This window comes from Festucalex cinctus, chromosome 5, assembly GCF_051991245.1.
Source record: "Festucalex cinctus isolate MCC-2025b chromosome 5, RoL_Fcin_1.0, whole genome shotgun sequence".
Taxonomy (NCBI): Eukaryota; Metazoa; Chordata; class Actinopteri; order Syngnathiformes; family Syngnathidae; genus Festucalex; species Festucalex cinctus.
Genome location: NC_135415.1, coordinates 24557227 through 24585157, shown reverse-complemented (window position 1 = coordinate 24585157; position 27931 = coordinate 24557227). Strand labels below are relative to the sequence as shown.

Here is a 27931-nt window from a genome sequence, read left to right as displayed (position 1 = left end):
ACAGATCTGGGCTTCTCTTCATGTCTGGTGGTGATTTTGTCGATCTGTAAATTGAGAAGTAGTTTGTTTGTTTGTTTGTTTGTTTAAATCCTGTATTTAAAAAGTGCATTTTCCTGAGTGAAACCGTCAGACTGGGCCTTTAAGTATGAGAACAGCAACAACGGATGCTATTCCCTTTACTATACAATTATGTTTGCTAAACCAAAACTGTCCTGTATTCTATTCGAGAGCAGAAAAAAAGATTTTGCCGTTGCCAACAAAAGTCCACAAAGACTACGTCAATTACAAAAACACCATTTATTATCTAAACTTTTCAGATTAGCAGTTAAGACCATTTACTTTTTCTTCAGCATTTTTTTTCCATGTAAAAGATGTACAAAAAACACTTTGTTATATCTAAACAATGTCCCATAAGAAAACAAAAAGACATATATACATTTTTACAAACATTCAACGGACAAAAATAGATTTAAAAATAACAACATAAGCACACGGTAAGGAATTATTGTGACTTTAAATGACGCACAAATATAAGCAACACCGATGCTTGCTATTGTTTGTGTCGGGATGCAGTTTGATCCGCGTCCATCCAGATTCGGGATGGGCATAATTGATCATCTATTGATCATTAAGACTTACTGATTAATGGCATCTTGAAGCAAATGAGTTGTCACTATGGCAGGCGGCTTGGAAACAAAAGTTCACAATATTCAGAGACTGTGAATGAATCGGATTTAGACGCCTATAACCCGACGGGGGGGGGGGACCTTGTTTTTTTGTAAAGAGGTTTAGCTAAGGTCCTGTATAAATAAAGTGTCTGTTCATGACTCTTATTTGGTTTTCTATCTTTTAATTCTTTAATTGAGTATAAGATCAGTGGTAGGGAATCTTTTGAAAAAGCCTCCAAACCTATTCATCCATCCATGGGTGGGGTACACACAACAAACGTTCACACCTATGGACAATTTAGTCTTCAATTAACTAACTTTCATAATTTAGGAGCACCCGGAGATTCGAACCGAGAAACCTCTCGACTGTGAGACAAACGTTAACTACTCCATTTTGTTGCCCAACTTAAATATTTTCCCTCACAAATGCTCATCAGTATTTTTTGTTCCATTAAACTTTTTCATGAATTTAGTGTGGCCCTTTATAGAAATTGGAATAAGGTCTCCCACCACCCTGCTATTAGATGGTAATATGTTGCGTGTGCCTCAGGACAACTGATGGCAGGAATGGATTCGCTTGCGTGTGTAGGTGGACTCGCTGTAAGGACAGCAGAGGCCACGGTGAGATGGCGTGGGCGTCTCCGAGCGGCGAGCGGAGGGTCGGAGGGCAAAGAGGCAACAGGCTCTGAGCACAGCATTCTCCGCCTCCGAGATTCTTCACGGCTCATGTCCTCCTTTTCGTCTACTCTGTCATCGCTCGGCGTTTTCCAGCGGAGCTCGTCAGCTTCAGTGTTGACTCCGTTTTATTTAAAAAATGCATGGTCCCATCGCCCGTTAAGAGAATAAAGGGCGGCGTTCCGGCCTTCCAGTAACATCTGCCTTGGTCCGGCTTCCTTCTAAACCGCGCGCGAAACGCGTCTGTCTGTCTCTTTTTCCAAGTCGTGACAAAGAAGGGGGGAGTACGCGATTTCAAGCTCTAAAAATGGACGGTACAGACGAGCCTTTCATCGGCGTGTTAGTAGATGACCTCATAGACAGTGGCCTTCTTGTCCCCCGAACCGGTGACGATGTACTTGTCGTCCACAGATATGTCACAGCTGAGCACCGAGGACGATTCTTTCGACTGCAGGGGGACGGAAAAATACAAACAGAGTTTGAGGAATTCAAGAAAGTGAGATGAAAAGCTGTCGATTTAGTGGCGCCATGTAGCTGCATGTCACATGTAATGAGCGATATGAAATCTGTGGTCACATTTCGCGCTTTTTTTTTTTTTTTTAGCTCAGGTACATTAAGTACAAAGTGCATACCTGGAATATGCTGGCGCCATACGGAGTCCTCCATGCGTTGAGCAAGTTGTCCTTCCCGGTGCTGACGAACCATTTACCTGCACGACAATAATGGACAGCCAATCAATGCTAAGTGTTTGATATTTTATGTTCATAAATACATGTTATTTAACAGAGAAGTCAGATTTACTATAATAGCTACAATGTTTACTTAAAAAGTGTTTTGTTAGCTTAATAGCATAGGAATTGGCTTAGTTATTTTTAACTTACTGTCACGTTATGAATAAAAAATTATAGCACTGGGCTTGCTAGAAATGTATTTATTTATTTATTTATTAATTTTTTAATGTCTACTGTAGATTCTCAGTCATCCAGGTCATGGCAACCCACTCAAGGTTGAATCGAGACAACCAGACTCTTTTTTTGTTGTTGTTGAATTCTTGTGATTTTTCTTGTTTTCCCAAAAACGTTCAAAAATGACTTGGGCAATCATGCTTACAAATTTCGAAGCTGAGCACTGAACTGGTGGTGGATGCAAATCTTTTTTCTTCTTCTTCTTTTATGCTACTACAAACTTTTCCCCCAGGATAAACATACTTGTGTTTTTTTTTTAGGCCCACCAAAAAGTCATGTCAAGTCAAGTCAAGTTATTTATATAGCGCTTTCAAACAGTAAGGTTCATCAGTATAATATTCAGAAAATATTGCTTTCTTTTGACTAATGCATCTTTTTTCATCTGTCTTTACCAGCAATGTATAGTGCTTGCTTATATAGTGCTTATAGCGGAAGGTATAATTAACCTGTATCGCCGCCTGATACCATTTGGAAACCAATTATGCTGGGTAACTGTAAGTTGAGATTTCACACCGAGTAAAAGTTTCAGTACATTTGCAAGTAAACTGCAATAAGATAATAATATCTCACAATATTTACAGTAGTTTTTGGTACATTACGTGAATGGTTCAAACAGATAATACAGTATGTGCCTTGGCTCAATAAAGGCCACGAAAAGCTGAACTATAAAGCACCAGGCTGTGGTTCGGTACCAGACCGCACAGAGACCAAACAAAAAAATAAAAATATGTCCTTTTACCATCAAACTGTGCTTGAGTCTTACCGCAATAGGCGAACTGCAAGGAGAGCACGCAGCTCTCATGGAGATGCAGCTGGTATTTGTCCGGCTTGGTCACGTGGAGGACCTCCACGTTGCTGCTCTCCATCCCCACGGCCAGCCACTCTCCAGTCGGACAGTAGCCAAGAGAGAAGATCTGGATGGATAAGGGAGACTAATGTATGAAGGTTTTCGGGTTCGCGCTGGCGGCTCCGGGCCGAGCGCGCACCTGCGACGTGAAGTCGTGCTGTTGCAGTTGACGTCCCTCTCGCAGATCCCACGACCGGACGGTGTTGTCCAGGCCTCCGGTCCACAGCTTGGTGCCATCGTTGGAAATGTCAATACAGCTGGCTCCGTCTGTGTGGCCCTGGAACTGCCTGTGGGGTGCGTATTTATCATTATTTTACCGATCCGGCCAATTTGGCAATATATTTTTCTCCACGCGGCCCCTTGAGCTAATATGAATTTGGCACCCCGTTCTAGCTATTGGATCACACTATACACACACACACCACAGTGTATGCCATAAACCAATGATGCAATGCGTACGCGTGTGTGGTCTTACCGAACCAGCGTCTGATTGTGCAAGTCCCACACGGCGATATTGCCGTCGCTGCAGCACGAGAAGCACACTTTGGAATCCGGGCTGATGGCCAGAGCGTAGCACGCCGGCGCAGACGACGTGAGCTCGGCCTTGATCCTGGGAGTGGGCGTGGCCAGGTCCCAGATGGACAGCGTGCTGGCCTCGCCGCCCACGATCAGCGTGCGGCCGTCGGGTAGGAGGCGGCAGGAGCGGATGTAGTTGTCCCGGTTCTGTGGGGCGGATGAATAAGCAGTGTAGGCATGGTGCTGATTACAAATTTGACGTGATAGTTTATGCATTTATGCAGCCATTTTAAAAAGTCAATATTTTATTAACCAATAATTCTGGCTGTCACAGTTATGAGCTCTTCTTTTACTTGTTTTTTTTTTTTTTTTTTAAAGGGGAATCCTAAACAAGATATGATTGGCTCCTTGCAGAGTTGAGTAAACAGCTGCCTTCAATCTTTTTTCTTCCTCCTGACGATCAGGGGTGAGCAGTTATGCAAGGAGGAGCCACAGTGCAAACACGAATCCCATTGCCAATGCTTTGTTTTTTTTAATGTGCTTAGGTGCCAGCGGGTACTAGTTAGCCCCAAGGACAACACGAGTAGCCCATCGGTATGTTCTAAAAATAGCTTAACAGTAATGGGACAATGTCACTTACTAAAAAGTAAAACAGAAAAAGAATGTTAGCATGTATTTATTTATTCATTTATTCTCAATTCAACCCAAAATGGTACACATATTTTTGCTTAAAAATAAAAGCAATTGTATTAATTGGGGAAAAAAAACTTTTTATTTACCCAAATATTAAGGAAAAAAAAACAAAAAACAAAAACAAAAAACGTCTTTATGGAGGCTGTAATTTTAATATCGTGATACTGCAATATTTTATCATACCATCAAAATCAAATATAAAAATATAATTGACTTCATTTTAACCGACTAATAGTTTCCACTTTCTTAATGATCTGAATACTTGCTTCCATGCCAGGATTATATCGAGAAACAGCCTGGAGGGATTTGCAAAATTGCGATAGTGTGGATGGAGCTCAAATTAGCGTAACTGACATCATGTCATTCTTTAAAAAGTAAACAACTTCCGTGTCCCAGCAGCTCGTCCGCTTAAGGATACGGACAATTGAGCCAAATTTTCCATTTTTCCGTCAGCTGTTTGCCAGAAACAAATAGAGGAGCAACTGGTTGTGATGTGTGTTTGTATAAGGTGCCTCCCGAGTCATTCACCACGATAAAAATGACAAGCAGAACAGCTTGCAAACACATTGTCATGCCCAGATAAGCTAACAGTCAGCCTGGCTTCAGTTAACCAATAAAGTATTCCTTCCTCACCAAACAGTCGAGCTGTGACACGGGGCTCTTGTTGCCGGGGTGACTGATGTCCCACACCTTGACGCAGCCCTTCCCGCCCGTGTAGACGTGCCGCGTGGGGTTACTGATGGTGACGGCGCAGACCACCTCGCCGTGGTTGAGCGTGTTGATCTGGCGGGCGTGGCGAGGGATGCCGGGGCCCACCAGGGCATCGGGGGGGAAGGGGACTGGCTGCATCTGACCATCGGCCGCAACATGGAAGGAATAGGCGCTAGGGAACAAAACACAGCAAAAAGAGGCGCAACGTTGATTATTGCTTAAGAGCAGGGATGTGTTCAATAACCTTTTATGTTGTGAACTAATTAAACAAACAAGTTTCTGCAAAGTCACTTACGGCTTGCCACCGGGGATTCCTGTCAGACTGGGAGGCATTCCAGGAACCCGCATGTGAGGGTGCGGATCAAAGCCGACCTTGATGAGAGACACCGCAGACACTTTGTGAGCACAATGCAAACATACACATACACAGGCACGGACAACATTTGGGTACATAACAGTGCATTAAGTCTATCGAGCACAAAGCAAACAACCGCACACAATCTGAAAATGAATGACAAGTTTAAGAGTCTGTAAACACAGACTAAAAGCTGTCACTACCTTCCCAATACACACACGCATCACCCGACTTGACACACAAACAGCTGCTGAGTACACACAAGCAGAGTTAGGGCAAACTGTTGCTCAAACGCAGGCGCCACTTGACTGAACCAATTTAAACAGTGTAATGAACGCTATGCAAATACGGCAATGAGTGATGAGCTCGTTGGAAAATAACCCTCCCACATACTGACTGAACAAATACACGGAGTCGCAAATTCGTATGCGAGTCAAAATACGTTGCCGGTTAGCAAAAGATAACTTTTTTTTTTTTTTTTTGGTAATTCTACAATCACTTCACCATGTTAAAAGTTAATGAAAGTAGGTTAGGGACTAACTACAGCACATTATGTTGTGTCCATATTTGAGTTTGACGCTGGTGAAGGAACATGTACAGTAGAGGCCAAAAGTTTGGACACGCTTTCAATGCAATAGATTTTCACTGAAGGCATCAAAACTATGTAAGAAATGATGTGGAGTTATGTACTTAACAACAACAACAACAACAACAACAAAAAGGTGAAATAACTGAAAACGTGTTTTATATTAAAGATTCTTCAAAATATCTATCCTTTGCTCTGGTTACTTTTTTTGCATGCTCTTAGCATTTATCCCTCTGGGAACTCCTTAAAGACTGTTGGAAAACCCTTTCAGGTGACTACCTTTTGAAGCTCATTGAGAGACTGCCAAGAATGTGCAAAAACAAAAAAACTAATGAGAGAAAACGGTGGCTATTTATTTATGCGTTTATTTTATCATTTTCCCCCTTTTTTTGTTAAATACACAACTACTCCACGTGTCATGAAAATAAAGCAATGTACTGAATGGTGTGTCCAAACTTTTTTTCTGTACTGTAATCATTGCATCGTCCAATCAGCTCGAATTATTGTACAGAATGTCCCGCCTTTTCACAAATAAATTACTGTGGAGAGGTACCAGATGGATGTTGCGTAGCATATCCATCTGGCTATTGCCAGGTTAGTAAATCCGGGACTCCCAGTAAACCTCAGCTAACCACAACGGTCCTTCTCACCATTGGCGAGCGGCCATATGCCGCCACCGCAGCGGCGGCGGCGGCGGCGCTCATCTGAGGCGAAATGTTGTGCAGGCCGGCAGCGTAGGCAGCAGCGGTGGCCGCCCCAGCCAGCTCGCCGTTCATCCCTGCGGCGTGGGGCAACATGCTGAACGCCCCCGGGTACGGGCCGGGCACCGCCAGAGGAGTTCTGAGACCTGCAGCTGAGAGGAGACAAAGAGCGCTGATAGTCTGATATAAGAGCCGTGAAATTCGAGCCGCGGCCTATTTCAGGTCAAATGCCCTTGTACAGTAATGTGAGAGAATTGTAGGGTAGGCTGCTGTCAGGTTCCCTTGATATTATATCAGCAGGGAGGAACAAGCTCAATAATTATTCATCACATACATGCTGATTGAATACCTTAACCTTCAACCTGAAGCAATTAGTGAGCGATTTCAACTAACTAATATTAATGAGCGCCTACTGTATTGGGTCCATTATGATCACATGATCTACTAGTGTTTGTGCCTAATGAGGCAGAACATCCTGCTAATGACATGAAAACGTGCAAAACGATGAGGAATCAGTAAATTAATTCTACATGGAGGTCGTTTTTATTTTGTGTATTTATTTAATCAACATGCATCTTTTAGGGATTTAGTAGGTGAGACTAATTCCATCAATCCATTTTCTATAGCACATTAGGGATTTAGTTGAGTTTGAGACAGATGACTTTGGTAATACCATCTGTAGTTGCGCAACAACTTGACATCAGAATTGCTCAGATAACCAATCACAGCTCACCTGTTGTCTAGGTTTGGTCATGTGACATTCACTAGCTGAGCTGCGATTGGCTACCTGAAGTCTTGTGATGTCATTTTCAGTCGACAGCAAGTTGCAAAATGTGTTTTTAAAGGTACTAATTGTATGTGAAAAATAATGAAAGTATCAAATGAATTATAGGCAAAATATTAAATGTTTGACTGCCAAAAATGGCTAAATAAGTAAAGTATCCCTTTAATTATAGACAAAATATCTTCTTACTGTTAAGAATGTCTCAATGAGTCAAGTATCCCTTTGAATATTCACAGACACTTTGAGTCATAGCTTTGTTCAAAGGAGAGACGTACTAGGTGGGTGCGGGATTTCCATGGAGGGGGGTTTTGACAGGCTGGGTCGGATACCAGGTGTGGAACTCGGCCCTGGGGTGGAATCTCCTCTTGGCGTGGGTGTGCTTGACTTGAGCCCGGGTGTGCCTGCTTTGTCTCGCTGCCACACAGACAAAACACAAATGTTATGTTAACCTTCACGGGTTGTGACAAAAAGAAATCACAACAAGATCCGAACCATTGCCATCTCTTTGGATTTGAGGGAGGAGGAGCTCGCCGACGATGCGGTCGAAGCGGGACTGCAGGGGTCCTTCTTGAGGAGGCGTGCTTTATCCAAGCCGTTCTCTCTCGGGGAGGGGAGTGGCGTGCCGCGAGGCGAGGGTTGCTCCTGCCCGAGAGATAACCATCCGTATAATTAATTACCGGCGAGCAGAATTCCTGTAATAAACCTGTTAGCATTCAAGGAAGATTCCCACGTGAGCTGTAATGAATGTCAATCAAGCGAGGGCCATGTCTCCACAGACTTGTAATAAAGTTTTGCATAAATCTACTTAAAAAAAAAAAAAATGATTAAAAGGAGTGGTACAAATGAACTGACCTCATTTGAGACATCCACCACTAAATTGTCATCACTTTTCTCTCCGTCACTATCCTGCAAGGACAAACAATCCATTAGCGCTTCATCAAACCACCCAAAGGGAATCTCATGAATATTCAAGTGCGAATAAAGCATTTGTTTTTCATGACGGTGTGGAAGTAATGTAACAAAACACAAGCGTCACTGGGTTCCACTGAACGACAAGTGTGTCTTACGTAGTGGCTCGAGTCCTTGTCCTCCACTTTGCGCTTCTTGTTGTCGTTTGAAAAGTCGGGTCCGCTCCGTCGCTTGTCTGAGTTGCGGAGGCTTTCGGGCAGCAGCGAGTTACTCTGCGTGATGGAGACAGAACGGAGGCGAACACAGTACAGTTGAAAGGATTCGTTGAAGAGTCAACTTTAGTACTCTGCTGCATCAGTGTTAAACGGTTGAAGTCGACTAATCTCGAATCACGTCGTTTTGGCATTTACAGACATTTTATCGAGGGCTTTTGACTCGCCCATTTGCTGTCATCACCGGACTGTATAACCCTAAATATCCCACCAACAATGAGACATAGTATTCATACATTGAACAGGTACTGTTGAGGATGACGCACCACCATACTTTTTATGTACTGTTTTGGATAATATTTACAACCTACAAATGTTCTTCATACAAATATTTAGTAAGACTTTAAATTTACAACAGATTCAGTATTGGTTATTGATAAGACTACATACGTCGCATTCCGACTTGCTGTACGTACAAATGAGAGTTCCATCATAAACCGAGGACGCCCTGTACAAGAATACGACTGTAAATTTAATACTAGAAGTTCCGTGTGGACAATGACGCATCTTATTTGCAGTTTTTGCCAATCCCAGGAGCGAACTGTTTTCATCTGTTCTGATCCTGTTTAAATCATCAACGTCATGTTCAGTATTTATTAAATTTTCTGAGATCCATTTTGAGGTGTTAAATCAAAAGCATTCTGATCGGGTTTTAAGCTATGATGTGTCCACTGCAGAGGACATTTTTTAAAACTTAAATGCAAGGCTCAAATTCAGTTAAATACTTTAATGTGTTCTTACGAGTCTTATAGAAAACATGCTAACAAAATTTAAAGCCTAAATTTGTTCAATAAAAAGTGTTATACACCTACTTTTCCTCTTCCCTAAAAAAGTGCAAGCCATTTTCTTTTATGATGCAATCAAAGGTAGCAAAGCCCCACCCCTACACATTTGGTATCAATATTGGAAAGCTCTGAATGTCCTCTGTGGAGCACAAAAGGAGTTAATTTAATCATATGCACTGGTTGGTAGATATTCAGGTTTAAAAATGTCCACTACAGAGGACAAATTTGAATTGCTGGTAGTTAGGAGGTTACTATGATGCTTATAAATCCATGCCTATATAGCAGGTGTGCCTTATTTCACTAAATTGGACCTGTTTTCACCAATGGAAGTGTCAACAAAGAGCAGCTGTATTGAGCTAAATTACAACCGTGCAGAGAAAATAACTTTTGCGAGTCACCCCAAAAACCGCAAAACTAATGACAAAAAACTTCTGTTTTAACGGTAAATTACTCCCCTATATGTGTTATGTTTTTCAGCAGGACTTGCCATTTAATGGTCACAGCGGGATGCTATAAACCTGTCCAGTTGTGTGCCACTTTTTTGTATGATTTCCAACTATAATCTGGTGGGAACACGTCGCACTAGACCGCACTTTCCGACTAATGACAGCCACTCTGCTCGTGTGTGGAGCAGGTTAGAAAAACAGAGCGGACTTATTAGCAAATAGGTTAAGAGCTCACAGGAGCGCGAATTAAGCGGCCACACACACAGACACACACCTCTGAAGTTGATGATTATATTAAGTGGCTCTTAAAATCTAACCACGCTGCCTCTCCGAGCTGTGTGTGTGTGTAGAGATGTGTGTGCGCAATGTGTAATTGACTGTGAAAGCCTATGTGTGTACTGCTTGCATAACGCTTGTGTGTCCCCCAAAGCACACATACACACACAAAGGCAACCCCCCCACCTCCCCCCCGCACTGCCTCCTGACCAACGGCTCCTATTGTTAATGGATTAAAGCTTCATGTCGAGTCCATTATGGTCTCAGCTTGTCAATGAAATGTGCATCCAGCATACACAAACACACATGCGCGTGCACACATCAAGCAGCGGGGTGGGAGCGCTGACAGAGAGGGCCGAGGTGCGGGGGTGGGGGATAAATGAAAGAGGAAGAGGAAAGGGAGGGGGTGAGAAAAAAAAATGGGGGGAGTGGATGAGGAGATCAGAGGACAGGGAAGATGGAGGAAGGGTGTGTGTGAGTGTGTGGATGAGAAAAGAAAAAAAAAAAAAGAAAAAAAAGAGTGACGAGAGACTAGGGGAGGGGGGTGACGGGCAGAAAATCTGCATTCTACCAAAGCCCCCCAATAGTGCCTCCACCCCCAATCCCGCTCATGCCCCGCCTACACCTTTATAACAGAGTTTTAGTGGGCTGAGCGCTGACCCACAAAACATAAGCAACCCCCCCTCCCTTTCCCCTATTTTCCTTTAGCATGACACATGCACGCACGCACACATGCACGCTCAAGTGTCATATGACTGCTGCACCTTCACCCGTCCCCTTCCCCGAGCCCTCCCCTCTCGGGGTGGCGATATTAAACACAATGAGAGTCTTTAAGCACGGGATCAGGGGCAGTGGGAGGGGAGGGGGGGGGGGAGGTTATGAGGCGGGGGGTAATCTGCTCACTGAGGTGTTAAATAGGCACAACAATGCAGGCTAGGCTGGGCTGGAGGAGTGTGTGTGAGTGTGTGTTCGAGCGAATGAGAGAGAGCGAGAGAGAACGAGAGAGAAAGAGTGAAAGAGAAAGAGAGCATGCTAAAAGGCTCATTTGGCAGAAAAAGGAGTTCAGAGTGGCTCCAGGGCAGAACTAAGCAAGCAAGCAAGCAAGCAAGCAAAGCTCCCCCCATTCCCCAAGAGAACACATAAACGCCCACACGTGTACGCACACGTACACGCATACACACAAACAGTTTGGCAGTCAAGCAAAGCCACAGATGCCGGTTAGGTGTGAACGCACGGTTAAAACAATTACGAGGCATCGGCATGCTTAATGTCACGGTGAGGCGAGCTTCACTGATCCCATGAGCAGAAAAAAATGGGGAGGAGGAAGTTAAAACCTTACAGAGCAACAGGTGCACTTCAAGCTAGAATGCAATAAAGTTCCCGTTTCCACTCGTAAAGGGGACATCTGGAATTGTGTTTGTAATCGGTTGGATCTCTCGAGTCCATGTCCACCCATCAAATGTGACAGTAAACAACCGAGGTATTTTTGTTGAAATATTTTTATGAGCTGCTTATTTCTGAAACTGTTTGTTACCATTTACATGTAGCACCAAGACTTCACAGAAGCACAAGGTAAGCAAAGCTGCAGTTGTGAAAGGGAGACACCACATGCATGGTTGTTGTTTATCCTTTGTATATTTTGACAGAAAAAAAAAATATAAAACTAATTAAGCGACAAGGGAACTGATTTTCGAATTACACTGGTTGCTGATTTTTTGTTTTTGTTTTTTAATAACTGTGAGCAAATCTACTTACTGTGCCAGGTTCCCGATCTGTTGTGGCCGTAAATGTGATGTCATGGAATAAAATGAGAGAGAAAACACGATAATGATCAACAACAGTGGAAAAAAAAAAAAAAAATGTAATATTTCCAAATAATCTACGCATATTAAAACTCATTCACTGCCAGCCATTTTAGAAAATTTTTAAATTTTTAATACTCACGTGATATTACATTCAATAATTATATATAAACCGAATCTACCAAATGACAGAACAGACTCCCTACTTTTTTCCCCAGTCCCATTCTTTTATAATTGACAGCAGAAAAATGTAGGTTTGCCAAAATACAGCCATTTCTCCCATGGACTCTGAAACTGTGTTTATTTCGTATAAAATGGGGCAATGATGTCATCTACCGGTGGTTGGGCATCAGTAAAGTTGTTTCCAAGTTTGATATTTACAGTGGAGCATAATCAGATTCGCCCCCATTTAGCACCGCTCTAAAAAATACAATTGACAAGTATACTTGTCAAAGGCAGTGAATGAGTCAAGTTAAGGAAAACTCAAGTAAGACCTCTCAAGTGCTCGGGTCCTCCGGGGTGTGAGTCAGGTCCGGAAAGGTGTGGCTTTTTATCCGCACCGTCTTTCCCCGCAAGATGTGGAGGCACGGCGCCGAGTGCTCCCGAGAGCGCCAGCAGGCTGGCCGAACCGCCTAGCTGAGAGGGGTGCAGGCCAGCGGGGTGAGGTGTAAGGGGCACAGGGGCACCGCTGTGGTTGTGAGATAGATGCTGCTGTTGGCAGAGACGGACAGAGAACATAGTGATGCGAGAGGAGATTATTTTTCAGAATCATTCAGCACTATGCCAAGCCAGCAGCTGGTGATGGCAAAACAAGTTTGCAAGTTAAAGCACTACATTTATATTGTATCAGTAATCTGTGTAATTCATTAGGCCAATAGCAAATACTGCCAGATGATATTGATCTGCATGACATCAATCAGCTTTGTTTGAGGGAAATAAAAACTTCATTGGCAGTTATCAGCTCAAAACATTACGTCATAGAAATTTGGCTTCAAACAATGAAGTTCTTGTAATTGTGATTTACTTTTGTTCAACTGAAAAAAAAGCCTCTTTTACACACGTTGCCCTAAAATGAAAAAAAAAAAAAAAAAACTGACCCAATTATACACAGAACACATTAAAGTTGTTATTGCTGCAAGTGTGGGAACTTTCACCCAGCGACACAGCATCCGACAAGCAGATAATGGTCTGGTGTGATATATTAAATACTTGTCACTTTTCACTCAAAAGAACAAGAGATACAAGTGTTAGGGTGTTATACTTCACACAGGCTCTGATATGATCTCCAAGAGTGGGAAATTGCCAAGTTGAGATACACCCCCCCCTCCACGCTAATATCTTTTACACAGAAAACGATAAATGTGCAAACTCCACACAGGAAGGACGGAGCCAAGTGTCGTGGCACAAACCTAGAACTGTGAGGCAAGGCGTGTTAACCGCTATAACACAGTGCAGCCGCCCGTATTCGTTAAATACATGTCGTAATAAAAAGGAGAAGAACGACCTGCATGGTTTTCATTGCCCAACCTGACAATAAAATCTCAGGTATCACTGGATGACCAGTAGGTAAAAAAATCAATGGGACTGTGTAACCTAATCAACAACCCTTTAGAGCCCCGAACAGATGGTACAGTTTCTTGTGCGTCTGGACTCACAGCATCTCAACAAGCTGCTGCAGTCGACAAGGAGGTGAACACATCCTCTACAACACCCCCCCCCCCCCCCCCTTCCTTCTCCATCAACCCCCATCCTCCTCCTCCTCCTCCTCTCTCTGGGGTCAAACACTAAACAATACTGACAGCTGGGATCAGAGTCTCCGAGCTGGAGGATGCGGTGGGGGCAAGGAAGGAATGATGGAGGTGGTGGTGAAGCGGGGCGGCGGGGGCGGAGGGGTGGTGGGGGGGGTCGCAGCTGCTGCTTACACTGTCAGGTCTTGTGAGGGAGTGATGGTGGAAGGGGGGGGGGAGTGAAGGAGAAGAGTTTGGCTGGCAGCGCCGCTCTCTCTTTCACACCAAATCAGGCGCTCGTCTGAGCGTGAAATTCCTTTGTGTTCCAAAACATCATTATTGCCTCCTCAGACAGTAGCCGCGAGAATCCAAGCTCACTGATTCGCCGCGGGGAGGAGGAGGAGGAAGGGTATAAAGGCTTTGGGGCTGGGGGAATTCAGGGACGACACAGGAGGTGGCTCGGTGGGGGTGGAAGGAGAGCTGAAGGTCAAACCGACTTTTATCTCACCTAATTGACTAAACTACCCTCCCACCCAGCATCGCCACTACCACCGCTGTCCCTCTCCTGTCCACAACTAAATGGTCTTTTAGCATCCCCATCCCTCCCCCACCCACACACACACACACACACACACACACAAGTATGCAGAGACTGCCAAACAACCCGACACTAGCGCGCGCACACACGCACGTCACACTTGATCAGCCAAACGTCCACACACACAGCGAGTCTTGATAAACAAGGCATGCACACATCTAACGCCCCCCCCCCCCCCCCCCCCCCACCACCACCCTGTTGTTTTCACAAACACACGCACATACGCAGATGCAAAAACACAGTGACGCAGGCAAACAAATCGGACCCCTGATGGGGCAAATGGTGGGGAAGTATTGGCGGATTGCGGTTTGTCATGGGATGTTAGCGTGAGCATATGCACGTATGTGTGTCTCTCTTGATGTGCGTGTGTACGTGAGGGGGAGGGGTTAAGGGGGAGGCAGGGCCAACACGCTTCATTACACACATTTAACTCACAAACGGGGTGAATGACAGGCTGGCGTGGGAGACGAGAGAAGGGGAAGAAGGGAGAGCAGGGGGGCAAAACCGTGACCCCCCCCCCCTTTTTACAAACACCAAAATACTGCAATTAAGACTCAAGGAGCAACTGCCCAACCGAACTCTACACCTCTCATTTCACCTCCAGTCATTCGCTACTCATACATTGAACAGTCCAACAAGCCAACACATGTACCCAAGTGTCAGAAGACAAGCTTTGTTGAGCTAAAGCTTGGAGGACCTGTCACTTTACCACAATTCGCTGACAGTAAAGATACCCTGAAATGATGGGATAGGGGGTGTGAAGTTTAACGCCCAACACTCTGTTGTGTTGAAAGCAATCGCCCCCGAGCATTTGATACGTCATGACGATGCTTGCACTGTGCATCTAATTATCTCACTGCGGGAAGCTGTAAAACTGTGGGTCTTGTGTTACGACTGAAGCAGCATTTTTGCAGAATCCGTGCAATTTCCACTACCCCCTTCAAAAAAAATAAAATAAAAAATAAACCTAATGATGGGCATAAGTTAGTAGCCATGAATGTGGAATTGTTGGTTAATGTCTTGAAGATTGTTGATGTATTTTAAGATGGTTGATTCATAATATCAGCAATGTTTCGACAAATGTCAATTAACGTCATCTCAAATATTGTTGATTGTCTATGAATATTGATTAACTCATTTGCTCCCAAAAACATATAAATATGTTTTTTATGTTCTAACTGTCCCAAAGACATAATTATATGGGTTTTTTTTGTGGTTTTTTTATGCTAGAGCATACAGAAGGCTTTAATGCAGCCTCTTAACTGCAAAGAACAGTTGCAGAAATGGCAGTTATTGCACAAACGGCCAGCAGGTGGCAGCAGAGCAAAGGAGCTCAACCAGGGCCATGTTGAAAAAAATAAAAGCTCAATTACTCACAATTCTAAATAGATTTGTGAAAATGGATTATACTTTGCTATATTCTAATGCTAATTGCTGCAAAACGGAAACATAGAAATATAATTTTTATAATTTATAATTGTTTTTTCCTATTGAAAGAAGAGACTTTAATCTTTCTTTTGATAGGTTCCATGTTTTTATAGCAATAGAACACAATATTCTGTGGGTCTTGCAAAATCCGTCCAAATCCAGTAAAACAGCCGGGAGCGAACGGGATTTCATCAAATGGCTGGGAGCGAATGAGTTAATAATGTCTTTAAGATTGACAATCAATAATGTATTGAAATTGTCAATTATGTCTCAAGATTGTAGACAGGGCTCACCAACTCCGGTTAACTAGGGCTAGTATCCTGCATGTTTTTTATCCTTCAATACACCTGATTCAAATGATCAGGATCATTAGTCTTGTGCAGAGCTTGCTGATGAGCTGAACATTTGAATTAGATGTGAAGGAAACATCTAAAACATGAAGGATACGGACACCCCGAGGACTTGAGAGTTGGTGATCCCTGTTGTAGAATCACAATATGTCAGATTGTGGATTTACGTCTGATTCATATCTTTAAGGACTGGCAGTTAACAGTGTCTCGAAGACTGTTAATGATTGTTGAGTAACAACATTTTGAAGATGGTCAATTAAATGTCTTGGTGATTTTTGATTAATAATGCCATCCCAAAAAAATGAGTGCTGTCTAAACAATAACAGCTATTGGAAGTTGACTACAGCAACTATCTCCAGGCAGCACTGATCTCATCAATACAATACTGGATGGGAACAGGAAATCAAAACATTAAGAGATTTTTCTTTTTTTTATAATGTATTAATTCGCCCATTGTAAAATTCTCCATTGTGGGGTTAACTAAAGATTAACATATTTTGATTTTTCCCCTGATGACACTAATAAATAGTTTCAATTGAATGGGTGTACAAAGAGATGCATCCAGATGTATACAAGTTAGCAATAAAACGTCAACGCACCGTAGGTGGAAGGCCGGGCAGTCCCCGCACCCCGATGACAGCATTGAGCTCGGCCATGGTCACCTGCTTGGCCCGCTCCACCGCTTGAACCACCTGCTGCTGATGCTGCAAAACAGATGTACGCACGCAAACAATGTTTACCTCCAAGAGACGTGTAGACAAAGATAAAGAGGCAGGGGAGGCGTGCTTACCTCCTGCGACAGGAAGGGGATGACTTGTGCGCAGATGGTGTTGAGTCTCTTGGCGATCTCGGTCTGCGGGAAAGGAAGAGGCGCAACAAGAATTTAATAACATAATCAGGATTTGTAGCTAACAACAAATGAAGCAGCATAACATGAGGGATTCTTTCACATCAAACACTGGTAGCGTTTAGCTAACTCGAGACACGTCAAGCTTTACTTGATCTATTCAAATTCATAATTTCAAGAAATTAGAATAGCATTATATTCTGAACTGAACTACTAATTTAAAGTCATACAAAAGCACCTGTGGATTTCTTGAAACTGAAAAATTGCTTTGTGAGATTTCTTTGAAACAACATCCACGTACAGTAGCAACTTCAAGGTGGCGAAAGCACACAAACCCAAGTGCTTTTCTGTCCAATCGTCAGGAGGCGGCTCGGGTTTCTCGCTCGCTTTCTCTTGCTTCCCTCCATCCATTCTGCTCTTGTCCCCCCCAGTTCGCTAACAGCACTTAAACATAATCTCATCAGCTCCTAACTTTATTTGCTGGGCCCCGAGTATCCATGCCAACACATCCGCCCTGATCCTCTCCCCCCGCTCCTTCACCCGGAGGTGGCTACAATCGTCTGAAAGCAGATATCCCCTTAGCAGCGTCGAATCAGATAAGTGGGCTCGTATTACACGTCATCCAATCAAAGCGATATGAAGGAGGTCGGGGTGAAGAGGGAATTGTTGGGCCGTGACACACCGCGATGGATCATCGCTACACGCAAGTAGACGCACACACAAAAGCTGTAAGCTCATGCAACGTTTCCGCTGTACAGTACCAAAATCGCACAACTATAGTCGCGGGTAATTTTATTCAAAACAACACAGGCCAATCAATGGACGAGAACAAGAATTTCCTGGATTCTCTTCTCCATGTGTGCCTGTTTGAGAGGAAACTGAGAGCCAATTCAACATGGAGAAGACTGTGAACCTTTGGAGCACAATAAATGTTGCGTCCAGAGCTAAAGCACATCAACCATCATTTGCATGTTTAAGTCAACTCCAATAGTACAAACAAAGCATAACACAACTAGTTTACGTTGGTCGTTCTTATCGTGACGGCAGAAAAGAAGCGAGGAGGCCCTTGGATTTGCAGTGTTTGTTTTTTTTTGCCAATAGTTACTCTAGGACACAAAACTATGTTGATATGTTTTCCTGCATGCAATAAACCATCAGTTAGCTAGTCAGTGTCACAGCTGAGCTGGTGACTTTCCCAGCTAACTTTGGCCAAGAGAGGCAAGTCAATCACAGCTGGCATATTTGGACAAATAACCATTCACGCTCACATTTACACCGATGAACAACTAGTCTTGGATGAGCCTAACACAGACATTTTTTACTTAGGCAGACGTGCTTACAGCAACAAAAACCGTAAAGCCACCAATGTAAAACCTCAAGTCCATTTTGTGTGTTGTTGGAGCTTATTTGGGTGTGATAACACCGCTGAGCTCACAAGGACACGCATATCGGCTCGCCAAAGCCCTAAACCCGACGCCGTTCAGCCAATTATGCATTTGGGCGAGCTAAATAAAGTGCAAGCCTTGTTGGGACAACCTCTGAACTAGTATGTGTAACTGAACTGGAGTTGTTGTTTTTTTTTAAGAGGTGGAGACGAGGGGGTGGGTCAAACATATGAGCCAATAGACAGGGTAATTAAATGAGAAGGGAGGCAGAGGTAATGAACACAGGTGAGTCAATTAACTATGAACTACATCATGCACTTGATGATGGTAAATAATTGACAATTAATGAAATGCAAGATGAAAGACAATTACAGGCTTGCATGCAACTGCTTTCTTCATGTGGTTAGCAGCTGGGAAAACATCAATGAACAGAACATGAAGTCGTCTGGGTGGTTCATATACTTGCAGGTTTTGCATTTACAATGGCCAGACAAAGTGAACACACGCCAGTTTAGCCGAGCCTTTTCTACAATTTTAAGCGAGAGCTGTTCTGTTTGATTGACACCGCCACAAAATGGGAAAGGCAACGTCGACTTGAAAAGTTCCAACTTCACGGTAGTATCAGAGCCCCCTTTTACAAAGCATACAAAAGCGTTGTTTTTCTGTGTGTCAGGGGATTCAGTCACGCCAAAATCGGAGGTGTTGATGCTATCCAACAAGTACTTTGTCACACCTGATTGTTATCTGATTGCGGGATGCCACGCTAACTGTGCGAAAACGCACAGTTAACGTCAATATCCCGCCTTCGCTGGGTTGTGTCACTGTTTGGGTTCTAATGCCGCAGTTTTGAAGACTCTGTGTGAAAGAGGCCATAAACAACATAGACCCACAACCCAGCCCCCCCACCCAACAACAGCTTGCAAGCTGCTGACCTCGGCATGCTGTAAATCAGTCTTACGGCTAATTGGCAGCGCGTCTTGAAAGCTCAGAAGGAGCTAATTTTAGGCTGACTATACCTGCACGGCCATTCTCAGAAACCCGTGCTGCGCGCCTATAATTAGCCTCGTATCACAGCTCCCCTGATTAGGCCGTCTGAGAATAGTCTCACCAAAGACTATCAGGGCATCTTAACTTAATGAGGATCAAACAAACCGGGTTACCTGCATTCCCTCATGTAAACGGATATTTGCGCAGGAGGAAACATGTGCAGCGTGACTGTAAAGTCACAGGAAGTCTGGCTGGTTCTGTTATTCACTAGACTAGTTGGTATCTTCTGTGACTGTAACATATTTTTTGGGATGAGGAAGAAAGTCGGAGTATCCAGAGAAGCCCACGCAAGCATGGGGAGAACATGCCAAACTCCACAAGAGAGTACAAAACGAGATTCAGACGCGCATCATCTCGACTGTGACGCCAACAACGAGGCCTCCGTGCTGATCTGATTGGAACAAAATACTTTAATCTCCAACCGATCTGAAAGAAGTTTGACCAGTGAGGCATCATAATACACTAACTATGAACAGACATCCTGTTACACACGCACGCACACATAAATAATCGGAGTGATACAGCACCAAACAACACACACACGTTGATACACAGCAGGGGGCAGTTTGTTAGTCTGTATCCCCCACGCCGCCCGCCTACAGAAGCCTGTTGCTCCGACAACTAAAGCCCCAAACTAATGACCTCCCCTGGAGCTGTGTGTGTGTGTGTACGTGTGTAATAGGAGGAAATGAATCTCCTCACAAAGAAGGAACAGGAGCTTCACAGGCACAAAATGCGGACCCGGGAAGAAGTTGGGGTTAAAAAACAGGAGAAAAGCCCTCAAGAAAGATACGGAAGAGGGAGGAGGAGAGGTGAGACTCTTCAGTGAAGCAGCCCCGGCCAATCCGCCTCCAATTTCCTCAGGTGTGACTGATCGATAGCCAGGGTAATTACTGCTAAACGCCGCCAGCTTCGCAATACTCCGCTGGGGGAACCGCGTGTACGCAAAAATGTTCCCCTCCTTGTGATTGTGTCAGCGTACTGAACCATTAAGCCTTTTGTTTGTGCGTTCATTTGCCTCGTCGCTTTTTTTGGCGGCACACAAATATCCGCAAGGGTCCCATTTGGCATGTCTGCCTTCTCAAGGTTTGCGTCAAAGCACACTTCTTTGCCTTGGAAAAAATTGGTGCTGCCTTTCTCTAACTCGGCTGATGATCGATTCTTCAGCTCCCCCCCTTCCCACAGCCCCTCCCCTCTAATGTAATAAAGCAGGCCGCTCCCCTAGACAGCACCAATCAATCTACAGAGCCATTCATCCTGCCTCCGGGCTCAGCCGGCCGACCCTAACCGGGGAATTGGAGACAGAGCTCCATCGATCACGGATAAACACACGTGCACACGCACACACACAGACACACACATATAATGTAAGAGTAAGGGGTGCGCACACACACAAAATACAATATACACAACTATACCTGTTTGTGCATTTCGATGTTGAGGCCATACGACATCTCGTAGTACTGCAAAGGACAGAAAACACAATGGTTGCATTACAAATTTGACTCTCCTTACCTATAATGCAAATTAAAGTAGTAAAAGTTTCTCGTAAATATATAAAAATAACACAAAACTTTCCTTTTCTGAACAAAGCTGTTGCTTTTGACAAAATGCCGGATGCCCTCCATTGTTTGTTTACTGTGTCACAGTGATAAGGTGCTTCCCAGAAACACAACCCATGTGAAAGCACAACTCAGATCAGTGTTTGCCATTCTAAATGTGAACTAAAGTGGAGCCCAGAGTACAAACACTGTCTTTATGCAGTCGATCCAATTTTTACTGTCTATCCAGAAAAGGACTCAGAACTGACTGCAACTGCCAGACAAAGACTTCAGTGAAAAGATGCATGCAAACAGGGGATCATTACATATGACCTCTGAACTGGAAATGGATCAAATCTGTGCTGTATTTGGAGCCAGACAAAAGCTCTCAAAGTTGTTGATAACAACAGAGTCACTCTTTCAATGCAAAAGCTGAAAACGGCGGTCTGTGAAAACGGAAAACATAAACATGCAGGTTGAGCGGCCATTACATCACCTCAACTCTGTCATAAACATTCCCCTTCATCGTCCTCTGCCGCCACTCTCACTCACCCACATATATTTTGTCTCACTCACTACTTTTCATTCTTCTGCTTTTCAGCACATGACTCCAACCTTTGTAACTGTTCCTCCACCTGATCCCCGCTTTCACTGCAGATCACTTTAATGTCATCTGCAAACATGATGGTCCATGAGGATTGCAGTCTACGCTCACCTGTCATCAACTGCAAAGAGGAAGGGCTTAGAACTGATCCCTGATACGTTCCTACCAACAACTTACACTCCTCTGTCACACCTACAGCACACCTCACCACTGTTCTGCTTCCCATCATACATATCCTGTATTATTCTAACATACTTCTCTGCCACTCCAGAGCTCCTCTGGATTGCTCGTCAAGTTGTTGACGTAGTAAGCCTGGGCCGTGTCTGCACATACACGGGTCCTCACAATAATTGACAAGCGTTATTAGGGTGTTTGGTGATGAAGTGATGCTTCCATTAACTCATTCACTGCCTTTGACGGAAAAAGACGTCAAATGATGAAATGCATTTTTGCTGGCCTGGCAGTGAATGTGTTAAAGAAAATACATTCCATGCTACCTTGTAGACACCCACGTGTGCTTCGCAGCTCGCACTGGTGTATTTAGAGTGACTCATTAAAACAGTAGCCAACTAACTCACCACGCCCTAGCTCTACTCCCAGTCATTATAATTAGTGTTGTTCCGATACGGTTTTTTTGGCCCCCAATACCCAGCTTTGCAGTATCGGCCGATACTGATACCATACCGATACCTAAGTTTTTTTTTCCTCAACATGGAAAAGCTATCCTGCCATTGGTTGAGAGCATTCAAGGGCCAATAGGATATCTTAGATCGGCATGCAGTGATCATGTCACATATCAGTAAATGTCATGCACGAGCAAGACACAAGATGCTGCATCCAAAATCCTGTACTAGCGTTGGAATTAATGGTATCGGCATGTTACTTGTGAGTAGTCACCGATACCGATACCACTGTTTTAATGCAGTATCGGCGCCTCTGCCGATACCAGTATCGGAACAACACTAATTATAATGTGTAAAGTTCTCTATAATTCCTGATTCTTTGGCTGTTATTAGGACACCTGGGAACTGTTTCCGATTGTGCAGAAAAACTGCATGATAGGTCTCCTTTAATAACTAGTAGTGATCTGAGAAAGACTTTAAAATGACAGCTTCCTCTTATTTTGTGTCAACACGCATAAATGGAATTGTCGCTTGAGGCGAGATGACAATCGGTCATATCAGAACACAGAGGGCTGATGAGGACAAGCCACCTTTCTCAAGAGCCCTTATGCTGGAGAACAAAAAAAAAAACAAGAGTGCAAATGGATCTCACCATGACATAGTGTCTCTGCATCTCCGTCTTTTCACCAGCCAGCTTCTCACACTCCAGTTTGAGACTGAAACACACAAAAGTCACAGGTTGTCACAGAGAAAGGCGCCTTGAGATTTTACGACAGGATTAATGTGCAAATGTAACACTGCTTTTATAATAGTGTGAACCTCGCAAGTCGTATCATTTGGTTTGTTGTCCCACCAAAGTTTTCAGGAAGTATTTCAACAAACCTAAGCATTCAGCCCTATTATGTGACAAGTGAGACTTTAGCTCGGTCAGCAATTAAAGGATTGTCTGCAAATGTGTTGTGGTTCTTCTTTGGATTTTTGTCATACCACCACAGAACAGTACCAGGTACGGCAAACAAGTGTGACAATAACCACAGAACTTGAAATGGAGCTTTACTGTCAACCAGTCAAGGGTCTGGCTGGCAGCATGTAGCTGAAAGCACAGTGGCTAATGGCCAGAGATGTTTGCCAACAAATGACACATTGTTATTGTCTATTATCCATCTGTCTGGCATCTTCAAAGAGTGAGGAGTTTAACTTGCTTTATTTTAGTTTGAAGTAGGTCTCAAGTCTTCTACTTTATTGGGCACCTAATGAAATGACTCAGTAGGCTTTTGCAGTGGCGTAATGTGGGACATTTTAAGCATGTGTGCCTCCTAACCCTCCGAACCTGTTACATTCTATCAGTTAGTTTTAGTTTTGCCTCAAGCCACAGATTTTTGTACATTTTTATCCATATTTTTCTCAATTTGTGGTCAGTTTTGTGAGATTTTTGTCACGTTTGTAAGGTTTTTGACATTTTTGCATGTTTTCTTTTGTTACCATGAGACCAATTTTTTGTCGTTACTTTTTGTTGACATAACCAAAATTTGTAGTGCTAGTCAAATTATGCTGTAATATATTATTAATTTATGATAAATCATAATTGCAGTCAATATTAGTCTGAAAAAAAAAATGAGGCCAAGAATATAAAACATTCAAATGAAAAACATTAATTACGGCAGTAACCAAACATGCCTTAATGGCAAATTCTCGTGTCAATGTGCAAACTAGTTAATTGCATGCCATTTGTAACACTGAGATGTCCTGTTGGTACACCGAGGGACTCCTGTACAGGTAATAAAGATCATTTGAGCCTGGGACGAGTTAAATTCAATTTACTATATATTATTTCCTATGTGAACAACAACAACTATTATGGAATAGCCTTGGAGATTGCATTGTATAATTGTCTTATTTTGATCATTTACAGATGTGCGGTTGTGTCTGCAGCCTCAAAATCCATCTGTTGGATTAAAAAGAAGTCCTCGCAAAATAAACAAGCAATTTGCGGCTCCTCTAAAGGTTTTCCCCGACAATACATAATAAGATGAGCAAAGAATGCAAATGTCTAATCTCACCTTCTTTTTTTTTTTTACTCCCTGATTAAAGAACCCGCAAGTTGCTGGGAGAAGCTTTGCATCTTGCGTTGAAATGGCAAACATGACTCTTCCTGTTGAGCCGTGACAACCGCGGCGTGTTCGCCTGTAGGCTGTTTGTATGCGTTTGCACATCAGCGCGTCTCACCTATCGAAACCACCGCAACACAAATACATTAACGCAAAAGACACACACGTGTCGCGGGTGAAAATAAGGGGTGATTTACAAAAGCCCACACGCCAGCCATCACCGCGGCTTGGACCTACCGCAGCGTCAGGAAAGAAAAAAAAAAAAAAAAAAAACGGAAACGCTCTTGTGAACCCGATCCGTGTTTATGGATGAGTCTGAGGCCAGTTTGTTATGCTAACAGGCGTGACTGGGAATAGCTTTGTGACCAAATGTGAGCAAAGTATGACCCGCGGGCCATATGCAGCCTGTTTCCTTTTGTTCCACCTGGCGCCTACTGAGCAGTTACATGATCAGGAGCTGGTTTTTCGCTAAAATTTGATCATTAAAATATTATATATTACATTTCATTGATAGTTTTCTATGGAATTTATCTTATTAAATAACAATAAATGATTGCAAATAAAAAATAAAAAAATATTTTCATACTGAATATATTTATTTTTTTAATTAAAACATGGTTAATTTATTGTAATTATGATTAGTATACAAATTGATATTTTATTGTTAAAATAAACCATATGTATTTAAAATACACCTTTAAGAGTTTTCGTTGAGCCACGAGTGTCTACCTGTGATACTGGGCCTGGAGGAACTGGAATTCCTCCTTGATGCGGTCCAGGGATTCTGGGATGGTGAACTTGAAGGGCTGACCCGGAGCCTGGTGAGGCGTCTAATAGAAACACACAAATATTATTATTAACTCCATGCTGCGGACCTCAGCGTGCACGGGATCCAGTCCAGACTCGCACTAATAACCATTTTGTTTTGAACGCTAAGGCAAGGGTAACAAACCTGAGTCACATGGGCCATAAACGGCCTGCGAGAGCAATTGATGCGGTCCGCCGTGAAATTCTAAAGACAAATAAAACCTCAGAGGAACAGCCTCAAAATATGTAACCACAATATTAAATAAATGTGTTTTTGCAATAATTTTTTTATGTCCGGCAGGGCTATGACTGCTGTGTGTTGTTGGCATCTGTATTAACATTTGTGTTCAATAAAATGTGTTTTGTTTTGTTTTTAATTAGCAATTTAGCATTAGTAGTCAAAGGGAAATGGGACTCACCATTTGCATTACATGTATTTGTTTTAGCAATTTGTGATAGGAAGTCAATGAAATGTGTTTGTTGCCATTTGTATTAGCAATTAACATTCGCACCTAATTAAACATTGTTAGCAATTTAGCATTAGCCGACAATTGGATGTGGTATTTCATCTGTGCATTGGCAATTTAGCATTAACAGTCAATGGAATATGGTTGTTGTTGCCATTTATTGGACTAAGTGGATATTTTGCCTGACTGGCAACTTGCCACCTAATGCTGTTTTGCCGTGAATTGCGCGAGAATAACAAGTACAAATTTTGCGCCAGTGAATGTGGTGCAGAAGCGGTCACCTGATAATGTGGGGTCACAGGTTGGAATCCCGCTCTGTACATTTTTTTTTTTTTTTTTTTTGGTCACTACAAATTTCTTGGCTATATTCTCCGAGGGTTACGGTTAGGCTGGTAATGCCGGTAGCAGCCTCTTAGGTGGTAAAAAAAGAAAAAGAAAAACTTTGTGAAAAGACAAGTGGGTGAAGCAGGCAGGAACCATGCCCAGTGCATGATTCGGTCTGGCAACTGACCCTATCAGAACTGTACACAGCAAAATAGTGCTATCAGAAGAGTTGCCGGTCACGGCAAAATATCCACTGCCTTAATTGTATTAGCATTTAGCTTTAGCCATCAATGAAATGTAGTTGTTTCTGTTTGTATTAGAAATTTAACAATATCAGCCAATGAAATATGGCAGTTGCGATCCAGACTGTATTTGTAATTTTGTATTACTTATCAATGGATATGGTTGATGTTGGCCTTTTTGTCTGGGCAAATCGGTATTAAAAATCAATTGAATGTGGCTGCAGTTGAGTTGAGTTGAATCAATTTGCATTAAAAGTCAATGAAATATGATTGTTGCTCTTCATTTATCAGTCTAGCAATTTAGCATCAGGGTGTAATGAAATATAGTCAAATTAAATAAGGTTTCTGCCATTTCTATGAGCAATTTAGCATTATTAGTCAATGAAATATGGTTGCAATCTATGCCAGGATGTTACAGGCAGGTGATCAACAACAAAGGGGGGCGTGGGGTGGTTATAGGGGTCTTACCGGGTGTCGCCCCTGGGGGAACATTGTTACAGCCGGACGAGGAGAAGTTGGGGGGGGAAATCCTCCCGCTTCCGTCACGATGCTCCCCTTGAGATGCACCAAACTCGGAGGAGGGGGTGGAGGGTGAGATCGGTGCTGCCGATGTGGCGCTCCGGTTCACCAAGCCATCCGTCGTCCTGTCCACGCGACGACCGACACTTGGGAGCCAAGCAAGCCGTGCTGGACGTAAATCATGCAGAAAAGCACCGGGGAGCGGCTCATTAAGCTCGAGGCGGAAAAGAATCAGGTGAGCAACGGAAAGGGCTGGGTAGTCACCACGCTTTTTTTGTTGTTGTTTTTGTAAGGTTTGGTCCGTTGTATTCCGAGTCAAAATGGGGGGGAAAAAAAGTATCCGTCAGTAACAAAATCCTCGCCAGAATTGCACTGAAGAGTCGTCCGGTGAATTAATTTTGATATATTTACCTCCCCGCTGTCTTATGGCGGATACATAGCAGTCGAGTGAAGGCACACACAAAAAAAACAGGAAATATTATGTTAGTTTAGATAACAACTACTTCCAAAGACGCGGCGGTGGCGGCGGCCGGAGCAGTAGTCCGCCGTCCGGCTGTAGTTTCCTCTTCAATGCAACTTTCTCACGCGGTTTCACGCTCCGTGCTAACCGAAACTGGAGGACTGCCCACTGAGCGGCCGCGCCAGCCAATCGAAGGCGCCGCTCCACGTGGGGCTCGCGAGGGTGGACCGCGCCTCGGACCAATCGCCGCGCCGCACGCCGCCCCCCCTCCTTGTGGCCGTTGACCTCCTTGAGATCGCCGGCGGTGGCCAATCGGAGAGCAGCCGCTCGGTGAGGCGCGAGAGGCGGGCGGGGAGGGAGGCTGGTCGTTGCGGCTGTCAATCAAAGTAACGTGGCTCGAGCAAGTAATCGGGCCAAACACACACACATTCGCGCACACGCGCGCACACAAACAAGTACTGACTTTCTTGAAACCTCACTAACAAGTGTCAAGACAAATCAACTCCCCCCTATCCATATCTATCTATGTAATGTGTAATGTATTGTATTGCACTTGATTATGCATTTCTCCTTGTTCAAGCGCCTAATCTGAATTGTTACAACCCCACCCCATCCTAAATAAAACGTCAGGGTCCCTTGGGAGAAGACCACCATCCCCACCTATGAGGTCAAAGGGAAGCCATTTCCTTCTCCGTCGATAGGGAAAAAAAATGGAGCATTAATCTGTTCCAGGGTCAAACTGTCACCATCCGAAAAGCTTGTGCGGCTGTGCAGGCAAGTGCGAGTGCAAGAGTGTTCATCTTAGGGAAAAATACAACTTCATTCTTGTAAGAGTATTACTTTTTTTTTCTCCACAAAATAAC

At 43.6% G+C, this 27931-nt stretch overlaps 1 protein-coding gene and 1 long non-coding RNA gene across 3 annotated transcripts in view; one reads left to right on the top strand and one right to left on the bottom strand.

The window, feature by feature from the left end:
* Positions 1–278: 278 nt before the first annotated feature.
* LOC144019225 (transducin-like enhancer protein 1) lies at positions 279–27219 on the bottom strand. Of its 2 annotated transcripts, XM_077522150.1 has the most exons (21): positions 26558–27219; positions 25202–25261; positions 24979–25079; positions 22794–22857; positions 20792–20836; positions 16885–16947; positions 16694–16798; positions 12486–12702; positions 11945–11961; positions 8569–8682; positions 8354–8407; positions 7994–8143; positions 7777–7915; positions 6667–6869; positions 5371–5447; positions 4998–5247; positions 3631–3878; positions 3295–3442; positions 3072–3222; positions 1976–2052; positions 279–1791 (listed from the first exon to the last, which is right to left on the bottom strand). In XM_077522150.1, the coding sequence occupies exons 1-21, from the start codon at positions 26579–26581 to the stop codon at positions 1684–1686; spliced, it is 2415 nt and encodes an 804-aa protein (XP_077378276.1). In that variant the 5' UTR covers positions 26582–27219; the 3' UTR covers positions 279–1683. The 2 variants fall into 2 exon arrangements, with proteins under 2 accessions (XP_077378276.1, XP_077378277.1); XM_077522151.1 differs by lacking the exon at positions 25202–25261.
* Positions 26585–27931, top strand: part of LOC144019226 (uncharacterized) — a 20168-nt gene continuing 18821 nt past the window's right edge. The window contains exon 1 of the long non-coding RNA XR_013283608.1: positions 26585–26843. This is a non-coding gene — a long non-coding RNA (uncharacterized LOC144019226). The remainder of the gene's footprint in view (positions 26844–27931) is intronic.